A 24,191-nucleotide genomic window follows, 5' to 3' on the forward strand; every position below is an offset into this window, starting at 1 on the left:
GTGAAGGACCCTGCAGTCTGGGGATCTCGATGTGGGACTTTCAAGCTCTTGCTCTTTGGGGAGAACTTTACAATTGTGGTGCTGACCTTTGGTTCTGACTCTACCACATTTTTGCCCCTCCTACTCATCTCATTGTGATTCTTATTTTATTTATTTACTTTTTTGGTCTTTTCAGGGCCACACCTGCAGCATATGGAGGTTCCCAGGCTAGGGGTCAAATTGTAGCTGTAACCACCGGCTTACTCCAGAGCCACAGCAACACCAGATCCAGGATGTGTCTGCGACCTACACCACAGCTCACAGCAACGTTGGATCCCCCTGAGCAAGGCCAGGGATCGAATCTACAACCTCATGGTTCCTAGTCGGATTCATTTCTGCTGCACCACAATGGGAACTCCAAGTAGTTGCAATTTTGATGTGTCTATGGGAAGAGATGAATTCAGGGTCTTCCTACTTTGCCACTTTGGCTACTGTAACTGCTATTATTTTTTAAAAGTTCAGGTGGACTGGGAGTATTTCTTGTGTTCCTTGGAGTATTTCTGGGCAACTTAAAGATCTGTCTCTAAAAAAAAATCTGAATTCTATCTTTTCTCAGCAGGTCCATCCCTATGTTTGCAGGCCTGGGGTAGGGGTTCAAATTAAGGTCTCATTATCATGAATTTAAGTACTTACAAACTATCAATCAAATTGTTACATAATATATACTCTGGTACTCTCTTGACAAATATAGCTTCATACAAGCTTGGAAGGGCAGGTTAGATTTCTTGCCCTTCAGTTCTCACCTCCAGTTACAAAATGCACTGCAGGGATCTTGTGGTTAATTCTATCCTTACTTTAAATAAAACAAAACAAAATAGCTGGCTTTGGCCATCTGTTGATGTTTGGTTTGCAGTCTTCCTTTAGGAGGATAGACCTTGGAAGACTCCCACCCATATCCTAGAAGAGAGCTTGGGGCCCCTTGGAAAGGGAGTCCTGGGTCCTGAGTATCCATAGTGTGTAAGAGTTGGGGATGGGCTCTGGAAGTGGCATGCTCTATTTCTGGGTATGTTCCTTGGCTCTGGGAGTGTGTAACTGGAGGAGAACCAGAGTGGAGCCCTCCACAGTGTGAAGTCTGTGGCATGGGTCACATGTGCCCTGGCCAAAGAGTGGTTCTGCTTCTGAGTTTTGCATGGCCGTGGTGCAAATGGACTCTGGCCAATCACAGTGTAGGAGCTGGCAGGTGAAGCAAAAAGCAGGGTATAGCTAGTAGTTCTTCCTACCAAATATTAATACGTAACTAAGAAAACTTATTTTGACATGAAGTTTCTGGAAAAATTCTCAGCAGGTGTTTGGAACACCCATCACCCTTCCTTTCACACTGACTCTCCTTAGCCTGAGGCTCACTCATCAAACCGTACAATCGAGACCATTGCCTAAATTATTTCGTTGTTTTGCTCTTTCTCAGCTTCAGTTGTCTTGATAATTCAAAAGAGTGTAACTTCAGTCTAGGCTCCAGATACCTGCAATTTAATCTCTTTTTTTTGGAGAATGTAGACTTGGTTTGCTGAATACATCTTTGGATTTGTGATTTTTTCTCTGGACTTAAGAGTATTTAATGGAAGATATTCTTTCTCCACTATATCAAGTTTCAAGACATGTTTGTCACCATGGAAAATGACTTGTAAATACAGTTAGAGAAAAATACATCAAGAGTTATTTTGTATATAATGTTATTTGAGAAATATTATCGTGAAGTGTAAAAATAAACTTTTATTTCCTTAATAGTCATTGTTTCATTCAGAGAGGAGAAAAATTAAGTTCTTGTGTGCTATTTAAGTTTCAAATATATTTTACGGCAAAAATTAATGTATAATATTACATTATATTAATATATGTCAGAAAGGTGACTTGAAGATAGTTAAAAAACAAACTTGAAAATATTTGCTTATGCTGTGTAGGCTTTTCAACAGTTATTTTTAAGGACTAAGGAATTAAGCACCTGTCATTTTTGCCAGCTGGTATAGATGTTTAAAATTACTGTCACTCTTCCACCTGCTACTCTATTTTGCACCTGCTACAACTTGAGATATGGGCATCTCACACATAGTAATTTAATAAGGTTAGATCCCATGACAGTATACTAGATGTTATCCCATGGGGAGTTAAAACAGTTTTATATGGTCTTGAGGGAAAAATATTAAATATGAAGCTTGAGACTAAAAATTTAGTGCCTTGCAGACATCACATTTTTCTAATTGAAAAATGTTACAGGAGTGTAGGAGATGAGAAATTTAATAACATATTCCAAAGCAAAAATGAGCTTTTATGATTGAACTATTTGTACCAGTCAACTTCTCTATATGGTGACATTTGTAATTTTTAAAAACACTTTCTATTTCTTGATGTAACAAGCAAATATAAATATTTTTTGAGAGCTGCTCTGTCCAGTATGGTATTCATGAGACACAAGTAGCTATTTATATTAATTAAAATGAGACACAATTGAAAATTCAACTCTGCAGTCACACCAGCCACATTTTTTTAAGTGGTCAGTCGCTAAATGTAGTTGGTGATTACCACACAGGGGAATGTAGATAGAGATTGCCATTTTCACTGAAGGTTCTATTGGACAGTGCTGTGTGAAATTTCCAATTTCTGATCTTAGGCAAATTTGGCCTTAAATATCTTGAGGCCATAGGGAATTTTCCTTAAAAGAAAGATGGTAATGTCCCAACATCATCTTGGCTACAGGAACTTGGATCAAAGTTGAAGCTGTTGGCTACTGAAATCTGAGTGACCTTTGCTAAAATAGGAGCATGATGACCTGAAGTGCCTGATGTCAGTGCACAAAAATGTATAGGCAGGCTGGTATTTTTCAGAGATTTTTTAATCCCATATATTAAAGATATCTTTTTAGAGAGTGGGAAAACTATCGTTTCATCTCTTCTAAATATCCAACTATTATGCTTCTATTCTAAAGAAAAAGTGTCAACATGATAGCAGTATGATATGAGGTGAAGTTTATACTATGAATTTGTCTATCAATTAGTGTTACCATTTAGAGCATGTACTAAAAGATTGAACCAAGATCTGGGGACATGGACATGCAAGGTAGAGGGGATTGTAGCAGGAGAGAGAATATTAATAGACAGGCTCTTGAGTTCTTGAGTAAGAGTCTCATCCCCAGAGAGGCTTTTTTAAAGTAACAGCTGAAAAGTCACTTTAAATTTTATCCGTGAAGACATTCAGTGAGACAGATCAAGGGCTTATTAGAATTTTTTGCTAGGCCGGATTGTCACTAGAAGTGAAAGAGATCAAGTTATGTATACAATGATTTACACAAAACTGAAGAAACCTGCTTTCATCTTAAATTGCCTGGATAGCTTATATTAAAATGTCTTTGATCCTATCTAAATTTCCTTGTTTTTCTATTTTGTTTTTTCCATGATATATAACTATTGTTATTTTTCAGTTTGTTATTGTGTATGCTGTAATTATTTATTCTTTTAAAATGTTATAATTCATCATTATTCTGTACATTAACAAAAGAATTGAGATTTTTGTAAATAGTTTCTCTAAACAAGAAGATAAAAACACAATGCAATTTGAACTGTACAGACTGACCAAAATTATTTATTGATTTATTATTTTAAGGATTTTTTTGACCCACTGTAGAAAATAAAGAGTGGTGCTTGGATTTGAGATTGTCAGTATTTTATCCTTCTTGTCTAGAGCAGCAGACACTTGGTTTGTGTGGTATGAATATAATTCAGAGGGAAACAGTGTATAAAAACTCAGGGAGTCCCTTAGTCCAGAATGGTCCAAGTTGTTTTGTTTTCCTGAATGGTGGTAAACAGATTTGGACAGTTAGTCATGGGTATTATTAAAATAAGGTTCCAGTCAGTCTTCTTAACGCAGTGCTTGATCTGCAAAGGAAAAGGGAAAAAGAATTAGATGTTGATTACATATTTTCAGAAAGAAAATGGGGATGGACATAATGGGAAGTGCAAAAGAAGAAAAAGCACAAAATGAACCATCACTTCATTTCCTTGCTGAAAGAACCTGGTTGCAAGTGCTTAAGAACATAAGTAATTGTTGAAAACTACTTCAGTTATTCAAAGAATTAAGACTAATGCTTTCACTATTGTTATGTTCCAACTAAATTAATTAACTAGTCTCTGGTTTGTTGACTCTCCACTACATGATTACAGTAGAGACAAAGATAGAGTTTAATACATGGAAGCAAAAACCTCAGAAGTTTTTGCTTGTATTCATACTAAAATGCTCTATTTCTAACTGAAAAAAATTTTAAAAATTAAAAAAAGGAAAATAATGCTCTACGTCTAAATAATCCCTCTCAAAGAAGTTGATGTGTTCTGTTTAATAACTCTTCATTAAGAATCAATACTAATTATATCTACAGCATATAAATGAAGTTGTTACATTAAAAAATATAATATCAAGAAGGCCTTATATATTAATAAGAGGAACAGATAGATACCTTGAGAGCTCTATTTAGATAGACATGATGTGCTTGACAAAGGCTGCAGGAATAATATAGACAGAGTTAGAAAAGAGTGATAAAAGAGTGGTTATAAGTTAACTCAGTTATTCTTAGCTATAATTCTAGAGTTTATTTTTTAAGCTTCATATAGCCCTCTATTGTTAATACTTTCCTCTGATTTTGTAGATTTAGCTTTTTAAGTGTTATATTCGTATGGTTAAATTTTTAAAAGTATGAAAGAATTTATAACAAAAAAATGTTCCTTACCACTGTCTCCCAGCTATCTAATTCCTCTCTTTATAGATAAGTCGATGGAGCTACTATGCATGTATAAGAATATGTAAATATATGTTTTTAAAAATCTTTTACACAAATGATGGCATCCTCTACAAACTCTTTTGCACTTGCTTTTCTCAGTATCTTGGAGATTTTACCATAACTGTAAACAACGTTATCCTTGTTCTTTTTTAGGGCTGTGGCGACGTACTAAAATCTGTTTGATACATCCTACATTGACCGCCAATAAGTTGCTCAACACAGTAATGAATAACCGCATATCACTTGTTTCACTTGAGTTCATGTCTGAAGACTATTATCCCTTGAAATAGTTTTGCTAGAAATAATAGTACCACATCACCAGGTACAGATTTTAATGACCTACATCCTAATAGGAATGCATGAGATCATTTGTTTCAACACATTCTCCTCAACTCAAAGTTTGGTCAAACTTAGATTGGCACAACTAGTATATCTAAGTGTAATGTTAATCTGCATTGCTTTTATTATTAGTAAAGTGTAGCTTATTATATTCATATACATTTTTATTTCCATTTCTATGAATTTTCTATTCACATATTTGTTATCTTTTCTATTTGGTTGTGGTCTTTTTATTAATTTGTAAATTTTTTTTTTAATTAGGGAAATGTACTCTTTCTGATATTTATTGAAAAATTTTCCCCCTAATTTGCTGTTTGTCTTTTGACTTTGCTTCTGCTGGCGTTTGCTGTTTAGATGAAACAAGATATATGGTTGAAGCTATCAAAATTTGTAATGCCTTCTGGTTTCTGTATTAGTGTTAGAAAGTTTTTCCCACTCCAAAAATTATAAATAATTTCTCCATGGCTTTTATGTTTTAGCTTTTACCTTACTTTTATTTTATTTATTTATTTATTTTTGGCTGCACCTGTGGTGTATGGAAGTTCCTGGGTCAGGGATAGAATCTGAGCTGAAGCTGAGACCTATACCATAGCTGTGGCAATGCTAGATCCTCAACTCACTGCACCACAGTGGGAGCTCCAGCTTTTACATTTAAATGTTTGACTTGTAAAATTTGTCCTAGTAGGAGATCCAGATTTGCTTTTTTTTTTTTTTTCCTTTTAAGGGCAGCACCTGCAGCATTTGGAAGTTCCCAGGCTAGGGGTCAAATTGGAACTACAGCTGCCTGCCTACACCACAGCCACAGCAATGCAGGATCCAAGCCGAGTCTGTGAGCTACATCACAGCTCATGGCAACACCAGATCTCAACCCACTGAACAAAGCCAAGGATTGAACCTACATCCTCATGAATACTAGTCAGATTCGTTTCCACTGCACCACAACAGGAACTCCCCAGATTTGCTTTATTTTCTAACTAACTGTCCCCTTGCCCAAACAATATTTATGGAATGATTCTTCTTTTATGTAATGCATTTATGGCAGTAACTGAATGTTAAACATTGTTTATAGGAAAAAAGTAAAGTTTAACCAAGATTGTCAGGGAACATATACTTGTTTCATTGTTTGCCTTTTCTCCTGTCCTTTCTTGTCCTCTTTTCTTCTCTCCCTTCCACTTCCTTTCTCTCTTTTCTTCACCTTTCTGATTTTCTCTTATTTTTTTCCAAGTTGTTAGACTTCATAAATCCATATTTACATCAAATATGGTTAGATTAGTCTTTTGCAGGGATGGATAAGTTTTTTCAATTTTATTGCAAAATTTTAAATTTATGGGTTATATCATGCAACTTTATCTTACATCTTTATTTTGTGTGGTACATTGCTTTTTAGACCCTCTGGGTGAAGTTGCTGTAAATTGGTGGCAGGAAATAGGTAACTGGCCACTATGAGATAAATTTCATTTAAGCTAGAACACTAGACAAGGAGAACTAAATTTTAGCACCAGCCCTGCCATTAATGATGTGGTCTTCACTAAGTAACTAAACATCTCTGGCCCTCAGTTTCCTCATTTTTATATTTGCTTGCCATGAAGGATTTTGAGATTTATCCAACTGTAGTATTACAGAATATTATTAGTTAATACTAGAATTTATTCTGACACAAACTTGTCTGTTTTACAGAGATGTTGTGAAGATCTAACAAGAAAAAATAAAAGGGAAAATGCAGTTTTAACTTGTATAAGAATGCCTAGAAATGTTAAAACACACTGGAATAAATCTTATGTACATAGTCAGATCCTTACAAGATACTTTTTTCAAGTTATTGTGTAATTGATTAATAATAAGTAACATGTGTATACCCAATAAGGGACTAGAGAAAAAGAAGTTGTTTTAAGCTCAAAAGAAATCCACCATCAACCTAATCAGTTCAGAGCGGTTATGTGAGATTATACCTTCATAGTTGATGCAGCCATTGGAGTCTTCTTGACCTGCCATCAGGGCTTCCACTTCTTCCTCTTTCATCTTTTCACCTGATGAAACAAAACTCTTTGTTCAAAAGCAAAGCCAGAGAATATTTTCAAAATTCCTCTGTGAGTGATCAGTTTTGGGCTCCTGAGGACTATAACTAAGCTATTGATGGATAGAAACCAAGCCCTTCTTTTTCCTCCAGCAGGAAAGTTGTCAATAAATTGTTTTTGAATAAATGAATTAAATATACACTATACTTGATCATCTAAACTCTATTCTATAAGATCTACAATGCTTTACATTACTTATTCATTATCAGTAATTTAAGTTACCATTTCTCCAAAATAAACTTATTGGCATTGAGACTAATTGAAATGGTCATTAACTTCTAACCGTTCTTTTCACTTTGTAATTTGCCCCCTACTTATTTTGGTTATAACACGATTTTCCTAAGTCATGCTCTTTCCTATATATTCTGTCCTATTAAGTCCACTGAAATAAATTTTCCTCACCTAGTGTAGCTAGAACATGACGAAGTTCAGCACCCATGACTGTACCATTGCCTTCCTTGTCAAAGACACGCAGACCCTCAACAAAGTCTTCATAGCTTCCCTGGTCCTTGTTGTTGGAAATAGCTTGCAGCATAGGCAGGAATTGTTCAAACTCAATTTTCTTGGCATTCATCTCTGGAAGAAATTGCAATTTAGATAGTTATTAGTTCTCATAAAATTCCATCTCAGTCAAAATTAAGCTTGAAAGTTCATTCTAGATCATCTGAAAAATCTTCATAGAGCTTAAATTTCAGTTGGTAAATTGCTGGTGACAAAAGTTTTGTAACAGATAATAGCGTGAGCTCTGGAGTCCTAGTGCTGGAACTTTCATCTCCAATCCACCATAGTATGTGATCATGGGCAAGTTTCTTAACTTCTTTGTGCCTCAGCTTTTTCATCAGTCAAAAGAGATATCTCTTGAGTTCCCTTGTGGTGCAATGGGTTAAGGATCTGGCATTGTTACTTCAGTGGCCTTGTTGCTCTATTGCACACATTCAGTCCCTGGCCTGGGAACTTCCACATGCTGTGGGCACACCCAAAGGGAAAAAAAAAAAAAAAAGAGAGAGAGATACTCCATAATGTTAGTGTGAACATTAAATGAGATAATACATGCAAAGTTTCTTTTCTTTTTCTTTTTGGTCTTTTTGGGGCTACACCCACAGCATATAGAATTTCCCAGGCTAGGGGTCTAATCAGAACTGCAGCTGTCAGCCTACACCACAGCCACAGCAACAAGGTATCTGAGCTATATCTGTGACCTCCACCACAGCTCAGGGCAACACAGATCCTTAACCCACTCAGAGAGGCCAGGGATGGAACTGTGTCCTCGTGGATCCTGGTCAGGTTTGTTATTGCTGAACCATGATGGTAACTTCTGACACATGCAAAGTTTATTACAATATGTGGGACAAACTGAGTGCTTAATCAGTATTAGCTATTATGTTATTAGTATTTTCAATTTAATATTTATTATATTAGGGAAGCAATATAAAAATATACTGATAAACCTATTAGCATATGAATATAGCAAAAACTGAACTTTAATATATATTCCACCTTTGTCTGAGCTGTTGAAGAACCTTCAATGTCTTTAAATTTTATTTATTTATTTACTTTATTTTATTTTATTTTTTGGTCTTTTTGCCTTTTCTAGGGCTGCTCCTGCGGCATATGGAGGTTCCCAGGCTAGGGGTCTAATTGGAGCTGTAGCGGCTGGCCTACACCAGAGCCACAGCAACGCCAGATCTGAGCTGCGTCTTCGACCTACACCACAGCTCACAGCAATGCTGGATCGTTAACCCACTGAGCAAGGCCAGGGATCGAACCTGCAACCTCATGGTTCCTAGTCAGATTCCTCAACCACTGAGCCACGGAGGGAACTCCTCAATGTCTTTAAATTTTAAATAATTAAAAAAAGAAGCCTATGAGGAGGGTATGTGTGTTAAATATTTTTGATCTCTTGACTTGCAGTTTTAGAGGTCTGGAGATAATAAGAATTTCTTTAGTATCTTCTAATAAGGTAAACAGCATTCACAGCAAAAGTATAAAACAGACTATTAGATGTATACAAATGGATAAAGTTTTATACCCCTAAAATCAAAATTCCCTTTTACTAATCTGTCTTGGTGTAGAAATATAGTACTCTGAGAAATATTAAGAAGATTAAATTTGAATGCTGAACACATGAACATTTACCTAATAATTCAATTAAAGATGGATGTTTGATAAGTTAGAAAGTGGTATTTAAAAATAAATTTTGTGGAGTTCTTGTCGTGGCTCAGCAGTTGATGAACCCAACTATTTAACGATGTGGGTTTGATCCCTGGCTTCACTCAGTGGGTTAAGGATCTGGTGGTGTTGTGAGCTGTGGTGTAGGCTGCAGACATGGCTTGGATCCCTTGTTGCTGTGACCATAATGTAGGCCAGTAGCTACAACTCCGATTCCACTCCAGCCTGGGAAACTTCATATGCCTTGGAGACAAAAAAAAAAAAAAAGAAAAGAAAAGAAAAGAAAAAGAAAACTTTGGCTTATTACACTCTTTATCTTATGTTCTCAGATACTTTTTGCATGATTTACCTGGGCATTTTCCTCTAAAGAAGATGGAGTTTGAGAATTCCAGCAGACTGATTTAGAGGTAGGTTTTCTTGAAATTTTTTTTTCTTTTGTAACAAAGGAAAATAGTCTTTTCTGGAAAGAGATTATTTGCCTTCTCCATGTTTTGCTTTATTGTAAAGATAAAAAACCAAAATATCTCCTTGAAAATATTTGAGTTTTGTCTCTTCTTTTTTGCTCAGTGTGGTGTTTTCCAACAGACTCTTATACTATGCTATGAACCATGGGATTAGAAAAAATTTCTTGGGGGAAAAACTGTAATTGTAATGTATACATGTAAGGATAACCTGACCCCCTTGCTGTACAGTGGGAAAAAAAAAATTTCTTTGTTCCAGACTAATGGCTGGATTACTATATCCAGCAACGACTTCTGCAATTTTGCCATTTATGTATCTCACTGATTTTTGCCTTTGGATTTACCTTAGGGGACTGAATGCAGGTTTTGGCTTAGATTTTTTAAAGTCTTTTTGTAATTCTGTGAAAATAGAAAATACTTTTATTAGGATGTCATCAGTCTGTTCTTAAGACAGCTGAGTTTCCTTTTCGATGGTCACAGAAGCTAGGTGTATTTAGATAGCATGATGATGATGATGATGTTAGCATTAGATATTATTTCCTTTCATTAATGTGAAATTTTATTATGCTTATAAATTTCAAAGAAAGGGTAACTTAGTTTATGAGGAAAAAAAATGAGACTCTAGATAGCCAGGAGCACACTTACCCTCAGGAGTAAATTAAATTAAATTCTATTCTGTGGAACTTTTTTTCAATACATTTCTCTCTCTCTCTCTCACACCCCCCCCCCCAACTTCTTGGAAAAACATGTGGATGTGGTTACCTTCATTGCTGGGGTTTCCCAGAACCTTCTTGACCTCTGCATTGGTGGGATTTGTGCCCAGAGCCCGAAGGACATCACCAACCTGGCTTAGGGTGATCTTGCATTCGCCTGTTCTGTCAAAGAGGAGAAATGCCTCCTTGAATTCTGCAAGAAGCAAGAAGCATTAGGATAATTTGTTTTTTTCTACCCCAGACTTATAAATTAACCCAAATTTCAACAAGGATCCAGTTCAAACTCTCTATTTTACAATTTTTTCCAGTCACTTAAGATGTTATTATTGGACTCTCCCTTTTCCAAGCTTAATTGACCACCCCCTTTGACATTTCTTTTTGGGACAATTTTAAAGTAGCATTTCCAATTTCAAGTCACATGTAATTATTCATCAGAAATGGAAATTTAAGCTCCTAGTCATATTTGTTCATATTTCCTTCATTTGCCTTGGAAACAGGACTAGGTTATGAAATTCTGAGGGCTTGAGATATCTTAAGAATTCCTCATAAAATCCCTCATATAATTAATGAAGTTAATACAATTTTCAGAAAACAAGGAGTTCCCGTCATGGCACAGTGGAAACGAATCTGACTAGGAACCATGAGGTTGTGGGTTTGATCCCTGGCCTCGCTCAATGGGTTAAGGATCTGGCATTGCCCTGAGCTGTGGTGTAGGTTGCAGATGTGGCTTGGATCTGGCATTTCTGTGGCTCTGGCGTAGGCCAGTGGCAACAGCTCCAATTAGACCCCTAGCCTGGGGACCTCCATATGCCTCTGGTGTGGCCCTAAAAGGACAAAAGACAAAAAAAACCACAACAACTTTTCATATGTGGGGAGCTACTATAGATTTAGGGACATGGAGGTTAACCCAAACTTTTCAAGTTACATAGAAAAGTCTGCTCTTGAGGTACAAATTTCCTAGACTCTCCTCTTAACTAATTTTCTTCAAGAATAACTTCATTTTTCAGGTCAGGAAAAAGTTTAGAAAGATGAGACAAACCTCTAAATTCTATGGTGTCATTTAACCATTTCAATGTATGATTCTAATAGATTCATTTATGACTGATTCAGAAGGAAAACTATTTGGATCTATTGCCCTGATAATCTCTTTAAACTTTACTATTTCTTCAGATAATACATATGATAATATGATGCTTTATTAGCTGTAGAATTAAAATTTTATGGAAATAACTATAATCACATGAAATTTCAAGAAAAAATACAAAAGATTTCTTAAATACTCTAATTTCCCCCAGTGATAACATTTTGCAAAATTATAATATACTATTGTAACCAGAACATTCACATTAATAGACTCCATTTATTTTATTCAGATTTCCCTAGTTCTACTTGTATTTGTGTTTGTAAGTATATATTTTAAAAGTGTCTGTTTTTATCATAATCACTCTATTGCTTACTTGCCCTACATTTTTTCATTCCCCTTTGATAGAATTGGTTTTGCCTTTTAGAATTACATTGACAAAGAATTAAGAAGTGTACACCAAAAAGACAGAAAAAGGTGCTACTATAGATTTAGGGACACGTAAAGACATTTTTACTGAAGTTTCAAAGCTTAGCTACATCACATTTTCTGGAGAACCTCAAGGTACTGATGGCAACTTGTTGGAGTTAATACCAACATCACTCATAAACACATTTGTGAATGAACTGGTAGAGGTGAAAATATTCTTTTCAGGTCATTAGTGGGCTCAAATCAAGAGATGTTATTTAGAAAGATTATTCAGCAAAGTACCCTATTTTATTATCCCTCCATCCCCCATCTAAGATTGCATCAGACATTAAATTCACAATCAAATATAGATCATGTTACCATTCTCTGCTAAAATTTCTCCCTCAAATTCTACACAAATTGACATTACAGATCCTTTCCCTAATTTAAAACACATGCTGCAGGCACTGTGGGGTCATTAGTCAAATATTTTTTATCTTTCTAAGGGGCATGTAAAACTGAACTATTCTTGTTACTTGTTTAAGTCTTTCATGCAGATTGCTCAGAGGGCTCACTATTACCCTGGTCAGATGCTAATATAGAAATAGGATTTTATGGACTGTAATAGAATCTCTTTGACATTAACTCTCTTGTTGGTTTAAAGGCCAGAAAGATATGGCTCTTCCCACTTCAGATTTTTAAGGCTTTGTATTCTTTTTTTTTTTTGTCTTTTTGCCATCTCTTGAGCCGCTGTCGCGGCATGTGGAGGTTCCCAGGCTGGGGGTCTAATCGGAGCTGTAGCCCCCAGCCTACGCCAGAGCCACAGCAATGTGGGATCCGAGCTGCGTCTGCAACCTACACCACAGCTCATGGCAATGCTGGATCCTCAACCCACTGAGCAAGAGCAGGGATTGAACCTGCAACCCCATGGTTCCTAGTCAGATTCATTAACCACTGCGCCATGACGGGAGCTCCAGGCTTTGTATTCTTTTGAAGAATATAGAACATGAGTTAACTGATGACTGCCTAGGGGCTGGCCACCTGTTTTTGTAAATAGAGTTTGATTGGAATATATCCATACCCATTCATTTATGTGTTGTCTGTGGCTGTTTTCATACCTAAATAATAGAATTGAGTTGTTTTTATGGAGTCTGTAGTATCAGCAAAACCTCACATATTTACTGCTTAGCCCTCTATGAAAAAATTTGCCAGTCCCTAGTCTAGAACACCATTCTAGAACTTTTTTTTTTTTTTTTTTTTTTGGTCTTTTTAGGGCCACACCTGTGGCATATGGAAGTTCCCAGGCTAGGGGTCTAATTGGAGCTTCAGCTGCCAGCCACAGACACAGCCACAGCAACACTGGATCCAAGCCACATCTGCATCCTATACCACAGCTCATGGCAACGCCAGATCCTTAACCCACTGATCGAGGCCAGGGATTGAACCCACGTCCTCAGGGATACTAGTCGGGTTTGTCACTGCTGAGTCAGGACGGGAACTCTTCCTAGAATTTTTTATGATGATTGAAATGTTCTATATCTGGGCTTTCTAAAAGAGTAGTAGCTACTAGCCACCTGTGGTTCTTGAGCACTAAAATATGACTAGTGCAACTGAGAAAATAGACTTTTAAACATATTTATTTTTGCTTAATTAAAGGTTAAATTTAAATAGCCACATGTCACTAGTGGTAACTCTACTGGACAGCACAGAACTTAGACCTTTAGAACACTTTAATTTTCCAGTTTTTTTTTTTCTTTACTCCAAACTCGTGATATATTCAAATAGAGAAGCCAAGAGAAAAACTCTAATCATTGAACACGGGAGCAAAGTAAGTCTTTATTGCTGAAAATATAAGATTTCCTTTTAATTTAAAATGCTTAGATTTGCTTTCCTGGCACAGGAGAAAACGTCTCCCACACCAACATTTACTGAACCTCTACATCTAAAACCTATTTCACATACAGTAATAATCCAAATGTTCCACTGCAAGCCCTTCTGTCTCTGAAAGGGTTTTTGAGTCTTCTATTGCTTGATTCTGCCATAGTTTGGAAGTCATAATGACACAGTAAATTAGATATTTTAGAGGACTGGAATGCAGTATAATTGCAGCATCACTAGTTAAAATAACCAGCAAGGCCCTACTGTAGAGCATAGAGAACTATACTCATTATTTTGTAATAACCTATACGGGAAGAGAATCTGAAGTGTATGTATGTATGTGTGTGTGTATATATACACATATGTGTGTATATATATGTGTAACTGAATATCTATACATATATATGTATAACTGAATCGCCCCTGAAACATACATAATATAAATCAGCTATACTTCAATAAAAATTATAATAAATAAAAAATACATTAAACATAAAACAATTATAGTAGAATCATCAACTGTTTTCAATAAGAAAACATAGTCTTTTGTAGTATAATTTCAGATGATCTTGAATTCTAAGTTATCAAAGCTTCTACTCTCTCTACATGAAGGCATTAACCATACTGTAGAAATATATGTCTTTACAATAGCAAATATCCTTTTTTCCTTAACTAATATCCAAACATGAGATATTTTGGACGCTGAAAAAGACTGAAAATGTTGAATCCTTTAGGTAGAGAAATGAGGTATAACTATAATCATACATTTATGAGTATTATTACAATTATTTACATATTATATATTATAACATATAATATATACATACTTATTATGACCAATATTAAAACTTACACAATATTATATAATTAAAATTTTCTCTTCTCCCTTCTTAGATGTATTTTTGTCTCAGTTTATTTAAATATGTGACACTTGCACTCCATAAACATTCTGCCCTAAGCTTTCTAGTGAAAAAGCAAGATTGATAGGGCACAAGATCTCTTGGGACCAAAGACCTGAAGAAGAAAAAGTGGAAGTCTTAGGGAAACTATTCAGATTCTCTTGAATCTCCAAAGTTTGAAGTCTTCTAGTTAGAAACTGTTTGTATGATAGAAATTTCTAATTAATTCAAACTAATACTAGATTTTGATCCTAACATTAATTGTTGGGAGCTTTAAGCCAGTTTCAGTACTTTTCTGGGAGCCTGTCCTGCATCTCTAAAACTGGACCAGGAGATGTCTAAGCTTCCTTCAATAGTTTTTTCTTTTTTATAAATTATTTCCCTTCTCTTTGTCTCTGAATGCACTTTTATTCTATATCCCCTTCATCCGCTATTTTTCTCAACTTACTGTGGTGCCCATTGATATGTGGATTTGGTAATTAAGCAGTTTTGTAATCAATTTTGTTTTCTACACTGAACAATTTAGACATGTCCAATCTCTCTTTAGGGATTTCGTTGACAAATTAACCATCCTAAGTCCACATCATTTTGGGGGTTATATAGCGGGTAGTATTACTTACTGTATCAAATTGGTTTTATTAAGAAATCAGTGAGTATAAGGAATTCTTTTGTGGTATTTAGCTTTTGCTTGCTTAAATTTTTCGTTACTGATTATAAGCAAAAAGTTCACATTGAGAGACTTTATATTTAGAGTGATTGAGAGCATTTATATTTAGAGTGGCAACACCAGTGGGGATAATTAGAAAGAGCTAATCTCATCTCAGAGGAGTTGGTTTTCTCACATGCCATCTTTATAAGTGTGCACATTTAAAAACTATGTCGTTTAAACTTACCATCCTGCTGTTCCTTAGAGAACTCGATCTGTTAGAAAGAAATTAACCACAAAGAATATTTTAACCAAACAAAAATGTCCTGGTTTTTAAATGTATCCAAGCTCATTCCCTGAGTAATCTTCAAAGTAAGCTCAAAAAGTATGCTTACTTTTCAGAATTCAGGCATAGCTTGGATACTAATAGGTTGAGCCACACAGTAACATGCCTTGGAGATGAGTGATATTTCAGAAACTAAGCAGTTCTCTGCCTACATCTGTAATAGAGAAGCTTGATTCACTTACCAGCAATCTGGTCAGCACTGAAGGACTGCAGTGGCGAGAGAGAGGAAGAAAGAAAGAAACAACTAGTACTCTTTCAAATGCATTGACAGAAGAGAGTGCTTTTTGCTTCAAGATGTTTAGGAAGCCATGTAGGTGTCATAGAATAAGAGTTGCCTTAGGACATTTTTGAGTCTAGGAAAAATAAAAAGCTACTGCACAAGATAGTTAGGGAACATCTCTCTGCATCTTAATACACGAGTCAATGATTTAACAAATGCTAAATCAGATTCTTTCTGGAAAAATATAATAATCTATGGTGTATTTAAGATATATCTAATAAAGATATACTTACTAAGAAGTTCATATAGACTGCATTAAAAAGATCATTTTAAATCTTTCTTCTTTTTAACCAGTACATTTTTACCCAATGCATTGGAAGTAGTTTACTTAATTTTAGTTATTGGCACCATTGGATTGTTTTCTAAGGTATACTATTTTGCTATAGTTGAAGGTTTTTTTTCCCCTAAATTTAGATATAATAAACCTTATGTGATATAGCAAAGTTGGTGAAGCATAAAATATGCTTTTGGGAATAAGATGTATTTTTCTAGTTGAAGTAATAGCTTGAATTAATTTCTTCTATTCTTAACCCACCTCAGCAAAGCCCCAGAATAGATTCTACAGATTCATACTGAATATGTTCTCTCCTCAGTTTTATTCCTACCCACTATCTGTATCTTTCTGTAAGTTACAGTTTTTCTCATAGGACCCACCATGATGAAACTGCTGGGCTGCAAACAGCGGCGAAGCTGAAGAGTGAGTTGAGGGCTGATCCAATCCCTGAGTGGGGGGCCTCCCTTGCTGAGGCTCCCTTTTATTTCTGGAGAAGCTCTGACTTCATAACTAGCATCAGATTTCAGAGAGAGGTAGCCACACCCCTTGGAGAGTTCTTTAGCTTTCTTAGGGCAAAGGGAAAGAGGGATCTGTACCCTGAGGTCTATTTTTAGGAAATCAGAACCTAGGAGTGGACAGCCATAGTGAGACCAATGCCTATCAGTACTTTTATGGTCTTTATCCCTGAGAAGTTCTCTTGGACTGTCTTCCTTTAAGAAGCTCCTTATGTGTTCAGTGGCAAAGGAGCTTAGAATTTCTCTAAAGACTTGAGCTGACCTCTTCTCTTGGTTAATTATGGACTTGGCAAACTTCAAGTTAGCAATTTTGGTAGTAATGAGACTTTTTGTGTAGGACTGGTTTAGGATTTCAAATGGCAACATTTACAGAAGGAATGCCTTCTGAAGCTCTGTCCCTTGTGGTAAAGTTCAGAGGACTTAAAAGGGCCATGCATATTCTGTATGTTTCTTAGGGTCCACTCCAGTGAAAATCTGGTCAGTTTGTGAAATCTCCAATTAAGGACCATTATTTTGCAAGTTGTATTCTCAGGAGTATAGAGTTTAAGCTAGGAATGGTTTTAATCTCCATTTTCACCAATCTCCTTTAGTTTGTTTTTTATGTTAGGGGTGAGTATTTGCTTTCCTTCCATTATCTTTATGGTGGCTAACTAGTCATATTTTTTGAATTTATGAAGTTCTAGGAAGGAGAGCTGATAGATCATTTTTGTGTTCTTTTACTTTCATTCTATACATATATTCTTTTAAAATTTAAAAATGTTGCTTATGTTCTTACTAGAATGACCTGATTTCCTCTCTGCCATGTCAAACATTTTTATGGCTTCATCTCCAGACTGAGAACTAAAAGAATCCAAAGCAGAGGATGTGAAATGCAAAGTTGTACTTTAGAATTTTAAAGGTATCTGAGGGATTGGCTGGTAGTAAATTTTCATGGCAGCTTACCTGATAATAGAGGGCAATTCCCTTCTTAGAATGGCACTGGGAAAAGATCAGTTTAAGATGTCCACTAAAGTTCAGACTTGTTTATCAGTTTTCTACATGTTTAAAGGAGTTCAAAGCATAAAGAATGTTGGAGACAAATTCAAATTTATGCACTGTTTCAGCAACTGCTTTTAAGGGAATGGTCACAAAAAGTGTAGTCTCCTTCTGATAGACAGTTTTGTATTTTGAAGCTTTCCCTCAAGCCATTTGGAAAAAAAATCAACATTTAAATGAGTATAATTTTTCATCCAAAGTTTACAAGTAACAAAAAAAATTTCATAGAGTCTGAGTCCCAAAATGGGGATTAAAAATATAATTTAAAAATATTAGAGCCCAGGTAGACATATCTTCATGAACAGATTGCCATTTTGAGAGGCTGTTGGGAAATGGAAGTTAAGAGAAAAAATTTGAACCCTTTGAATCATTAGGGGGAAATGAAAGTGAGAAATAAAGGTGGAAATTTGTCACCTTGATAATTGTGTAATTGGAGTTTCATGATTTTTGATATATTAGAGCCATTAGAGCAGACTATGTTTCTTTGTGTTCTTTTTAGTCTTTTATTTTTATTTATGTATTGTGTCAATAAGTTTGAATTGCCCTATGATTAATATTGAGTACTGGCATGTATCTTTAGTAAATAACTGTAGGTAATACCAAAAACTCATCAAAGTTGCCCTACATAATGCCTATCATATGCCCTGTACAATGCTCATTTTCATTTTTTTTTTCAGGTAGAAATATGTGTCCTTGAATAAATATAAAATACAGTCAGTTTGTGTAAAATCTGTTGAGTAAACTGGAAAGTCATTTTAATAGTTTTATTTTTATTATAAATATGTTATTCATAACCACTTGGATGTTAAAGCTTTATTATTATTAAAATAGAATTGAGGCAGTTGTCAAACTATTTCATGCCAGTTTTTCTCTACATTTTTAATCACATAGAGTGGAAGTTTAGTTTTTTTATGCTTATTGAGAAAGTAAACCTTTAATCAAGCTATTGACATTTGTAGATAAGGCCATGATCAAGCCTGGTCTAGAGAATAAACTACAGTTTAAAAGTTAGAAGACCAAGATACTGTGCTCATAGAATAAATGGGGGATGCTATTTATTCTCTGGTACATTTTACACCTTTACAAATGGCAATAGCTTTCTCTTGTATTTCTTTCTGGGTGTTATAATGATGAAGTAATCAGCCCTTTGAACAAATGGCATGATATGAATACAAAATGTCAGCTGATTTTTCAACTCAGTTTGCTATGTCATCATTTAGTTTGTTTTGAAAATTAGATTTAAGTCTCTTCTATCTGGAATGCTTCTTAGAATTTAACTATCCTTCAAATCCCTGATAAAAATCTCCTCTGGAAAGAAAATTTTCTACTTGCCTAGCTCCTTTCTCCGCTGAAAGACGTTTAATCTTCCTGATTGCCACCTTCTGGGAAGCACAGGATGTTACTGGGACCATTTCCCTTGGTCCATGATGTGAATCCGGGTGCGAGCCAACATCTCTACCCCCTAGATTTTATCTTCCGTAACTCGATAAAATGTCTTGCCTATAGTTAGGATGCTCAGCAGAATTTTCATTAAGATCATTAGAGCATATGTATAGTAAGTTCCTCTTTCAAACAAGGCTCCTCTTCTAGAATGTTATATTCCCTGAGGTAAGAGACCTTATCAGTTCTTCAAAGAGCTTGCATTCTGGGGCGGGAAGTGGGGAGGCACACATTCTCTTTTGATGGTACATCTCCAGCACCTAGAACGCACATTGTAGGCATGCTCGCTCTGAATTCTTGACGTACATCCTTTTATATTTCCAGAACCCTTTCGTAGATTTTATATAAGTGCTATGATCAGGACTTCTAATTTGCCAGCCCTCAATTTTGTTTTTTTTGTTTTTTGTTTTTTTTTGTAAATGGGTTCTTCCATCTTAGCCTACATACTTATCTTAGACTGCTGGTAAAATAACTACATCTCACATTTTTGCTATTCCTATACCATTTGGTATTGGATTTCAGTACGTGGTAGTCAACAGGTACTAATATTTAAAAATATTTTTATTACAGTGTTTTCAGATTGTTTCTCATTTTGAGAAATATTTTTGATAGTAATCATGAGATTTGGTTAGCTGATTAAAGGCAAGATAAAGTTTCTGATATATAGAAGGAATATATTTATAGGAAAAAATATTAAAATGCATTTAATTGAACAGGCTTTGGAATTTATGTATGTTAAGCTTTAGCATAACAAGAAGAGCTATAATTCAAGATGATCTGGGAGAATGTCGAATACTGAGGGCTAATGCCCTGGTAAGGAACGTAGACTATGATCTTTAAAGAACTTCATCACCACTGCTAGGTAAAATGGGGCTAGTCACCAGTGAGGCCAGGTAAAGGCATTAATCTAACCAGGGCCAGTTTTCAATCAAGAAAACATTGCTTCCTGTTCTTTGATGTAATGCCTGTCAGGGAGAACAAAGACCTGGATGTATGCAAATCCTAACAAAAATTTAATAATTTTCACTCTAATCTCAGAGTTATGAGGAATCCTTGTAAAAGGCAGGCAGAAGCACTATTTTGAAACTCTTTGAGAGTTTTGTGTTTCAGAACAATTCACTTAATTTAAAGGAAATAGATATTTTTATTGCATTTTTTTATTTCAAGAAAGGCTATATTTAAGGCTGCTGACTCTAATCTAATCTAAAAGAGAAATTAAGAACAATGAGAATACAGTACCAGCCTGGTTTGTCTAATGTAAGAGAGAAGTAGATGGCTATATTGGGTAAGTTGATCAGAAGAGGAAATTTGTAATTCTGTTCTTAGGATGTCTTGACCAGTCAACTGAATTTAGTCATATCAGAACAAAGGCTGAATTATTAAAATAATACAATTCAGACCTACAAGAATTAACAGAGAGGTTTAAGTGAATTTTAATAAAAATTTTAAAATGTGACCTTAGTCAATACTTTGGATTTCTTATCAGCTGTCACTGTTGATAGATGATAAACAAACTTAAGATTCCTTGAGAGTTGCTCCTGTTCTACTTTGTGCATTTGTTTGTATGTAATTTGATTAAGTCCAGGTTGTGTTTTTGTTCCTTCCTTCCTCTTTTTTATCTGCTTTTTCCTACTTACCTGGAATAGAATTCCTTTTGTGACAACAGGAATATATGAATAATGGCATTACCATTTTAGGGATTTCAGGTCTTTTGACATCTTGGAAAGAGAAGTAGGTGGGGATTGAGGTATTCAGAAGGCTTTCCTGTAACAAATCATGTGTCTTTTGATTAAATAGCTTCCTCAAATATTAACTATTATGCTGCATGATTTCTGTGGTTGCTTATGGTTCTATAATGTTGTGAGTTTTCCATCCTTTTGTCAGTAGTATCTATAGCAACACACTTTTTTTTTAATGGAAAAGGGCAAATTACCTAAAAATTTGATAAATGATGTTATTTTGAAGTAGTTTAGATAAAAAGGTAAGCAAAATAAAATTGCGCAATACTGTGTTCAAGTGAGTTTTTTATCTCATATATCAGGAGATGGTATATCATTGAGCACTTACTAGGTATAAAGAATCTCACTTGCCACAGTGGAAGGAAGAAGATAAATTCAAATATGATGTGGTTTTATCATTAGGAAAAATTTTCTGCTCTGGCTTCAACTCACTATTATTAATTTATAACCAGGATCATTCATATAATTTATATTTTAACCAATGTACTTAAAGCCATTGCTACTTGGATATTATGATTTTTGCCTTCCAGATTCTGATTTGTGGGGAGAAAAAAAAAAACTGTGGAAGTTGATGCAGAAACAAACTATAGAAGATCTTATTTTTATACAAAATGTATTCCAGTATGAGGAGAAGCAGAAGAAAGTGTAGTATCAGCAGACTAAATATAATCCTTTCCACAATTTCCATGAGTCAGATGGTGCTTAATGCTGTGTAATTATGGAAAGGCTTCTAAAGACAACTTGCCAGGGGGTTCATTTGCAGCACTAAATGTCGAGAGGCTAAATTTGGCACTGTCACTTTGTGGTCTCCTTGTCTTGGAAAGATTTCATTATCTTTAAGATTAAAAGAACTACTCACAATTAATTGGTGAACATACCCATCTCTTTCCAAACTGACTTTTACTTTGCAAAGACATTACCCAGTTATATATTATTCAAAATATAATATTAAACAGAGTTACAGAGTGCCCTTTGGTATTTTCCCACTCCATTCCACCTGTTCTCTTCTTTTACAGCATCGATATTTAAAAGTGGAAACTTGATCCTGACACCTAGTGTCAAATAATTTTTGGTTTGCTTTTGAGGTTATAGCCATGCCACAAATGGATGAATATTGCTAATTGGGTAACACTTTAGTTGTATTAAAAATTAATCTGTATTATAAAAGGTCAGAGTAAAAGAAGCAAACTCTTAATAAAATTATATAAGGAAAACTTAAACACAACTTATAAATGTCCTCACTTACTCCTTCTATTAAGAATTGACTATGTATCTTTTTTCCTAGTTTTTTCACCCTCAAACTAAAGACTTAATCATTATACATATGACTTTATATTTCTATGTATTATTCCAAAGAATATCAGTATATGGTTGTTGATTTCCAATTTAAGTCAGAGTATTTATTTGTAAACAAAATAGAAATCCAGGAGTTCCCGTCGTGGCTCAGTGGTTAACGAATCTGACTGGGAACCATGAGGTTGTGGGTTCGGTCCCTGGCCTTACTCAGTTGGTTAAGGATCTGGCGTGAGCTGTGGTGTAGGTTGCAGCCGCTGCTCGGATCCCGCATTTTTGTGGCTCTGGCATAGGCTGGCATCTACAGCTCCAATTCGACCCCTAGCCTGGGAACATCCATATGCCGCAGGTGTGGATCTAGAAAGAGATGAAAAAAAAAAAAAAATCCATATCATTCTTAGAATATTAGCCTCATGGCAAAATTTGGAGATCAGTTTAATATATACGTATATTTGATTAAACAAAAAATTATTTTAAAATTCAGTTTCAGTGTATTTAACTATATTTAAAAAATATTTTAGTGTAGTTTTTCCCCCAGCTTTATTGAGATATAATTGACATATAACATTATGTTAGTTTAAGGTATATAGCATGATGATTTAACATGATAATTATGATATCTGAAATGATTACCACAATAAGATTAGTTGGTTAACATATCCATTATCTTATATAGTAGTCTTTTTGTGTGTGTGGTGAGAACTTTAAAAATTTACTCTCTTAGCAACTTTCAAGCATACAATATGGTACTATTAACTATAGTCACTATGCTATATTTTAGATCCCCAGAATTTATTAACTGCAAATTTGTACCCTCTGATCACCTTCACTCTTCTCTCCCATCCCCACCCTACCCCCCCCACCAGCAGCTATCAATCTACTCCCATAACTGCATTTTTAGTATCTATGTGTCTTTACAACTTTTTACAGGGAGTTGGAGCAAAGGAAGTAGAGGGTCTTTCTAAGTCCCTAACATCTCACCTTCCATCTGTAAGTGAGAATATCCAACTTGTCAGCAAAAGGTGCTAAGACAGGGGAAAGACGAGGAGAATGAACAGTAATGAACTGCCAAGTCAGGCATCTTGATAGACTTGTTCTGATGTGTGCCTTCACCCCCTCTTCTGGCTACACCAGGGCTGTGCAGGACAATATAAGAATCTCTTCTACGGATCACTGTTAACCTCACATCCTTATAAGCAAAAAAGTCTCCTTTTCACAGTCTTAGAAATAACAACTTACCCTTTATAAACGGGAGGTAGTTTAGGATATGGTTAACACAGTTGACTCTAGATTTGGCCTGTTAGGTTAAATCCTAGCTCTATAACATACTTGTTATTTATCATGGGCCGAACATGGAACTTCATTTAGGTTCAGTTTCTTTTCTTGCAAAACGAGGCTAAAAACAACCTTAGTGTAACTTTTTGAGGATTAAGTAAGATGCTCAAAAATCCACTGAGTATATTCACAGTAAATATTTATTATATTACAAATAACTTTATAATTTTCAAAGCCTTTCATGGTCCATGACCTCCTTTTATTTTCCCAACAATCTAAGTGGCACTGGGTTTATATTAGCCTTGTTAGGGATGAGGAAAAAAAAAAAAAGAATTTATAGATTAACACAAACAGTCCTATACCCAGACCAGAGCAAGTCAAGTGTTGCAATGAATACATAATACTTGCCTCCACTGAATGCTCATCAGTAAATAGATGTAATTATTGGGAATGCTATATTTCCACCTTTCCATTATATTGAAAGTTTAAATCTTCCCAAGCATATGGCCAGTTGTTATGGTGAG

At 35.2% G+C, this 24,191-nt stretch overlaps 3 protein-coding genes across 4 annotated transcripts in view; 1 reads left to right on the plus strand and 2 right to left on the minus strand.

Annotated features, from left to right (window-relative positions):
* The window catches only part of KANSL1L (KAT8 regulatory NSL complex subunit 1 like), a 579,301-nt gene that overhangs the window by 295,523 nt on the left and 259,587 nt on the right, over nt 1-24,191 (minus strand). The gene's annotated exons all lie outside the window — the stretch shown is intronic.
* CPS1 (carbamoyl-phosphate synthase 1) overlaps nt 1-24,191 on the plus strand; it is a 308,550-nt gene that overhangs the window by 3,288 nt on the left and 281,071 nt on the right. For both annotated transcript variants that reach the window (XM_084998960.1, XM_084998953.1), the window contains exon 2: nt 9,714-9,791. The gene's annotated coding sequence lies outside the window, so the exon portion shown is untranslated. The remainder of the gene's footprint in view (nt 1-9,713; nt 9,792-24,191) is intronic.
* On the minus strand, nt 3,589-16,823 carry MYL1 (myosin light chain 1; the record flags this gene model as incomplete). Its single annotated transcript, NM_214374.2, is given in 7 exon segments — nt 3,589-3,905; nt 4,481-4,523; nt 7,090-7,167; nt 7,618-7,791; nt 10,608-10,751; nt 15,999-16,023; nt 16,751-16,823. Coding segments are annotated over 6 exon segments (453 nt in total). The 3' UTR covers nt 3,589-3,905; nt 4,481-4,494.

The sequence above is a fragment of the Sus scrofa genome, chromosome 15, assembly GCF_054392235.1.
Source record: "Sus scrofa isolate SSC_HxYL_T2T_F1_AM1 chromosome 15, Sscrofa_HxYL_maternal_Yorkshire_Landrace_v2.0, whole genome shotgun sequence".
NCBI lineage: Eukaryota > Metazoa > Chordata > Mammalia > Artiodactyla > Suidae > Sus > Sus scrofa.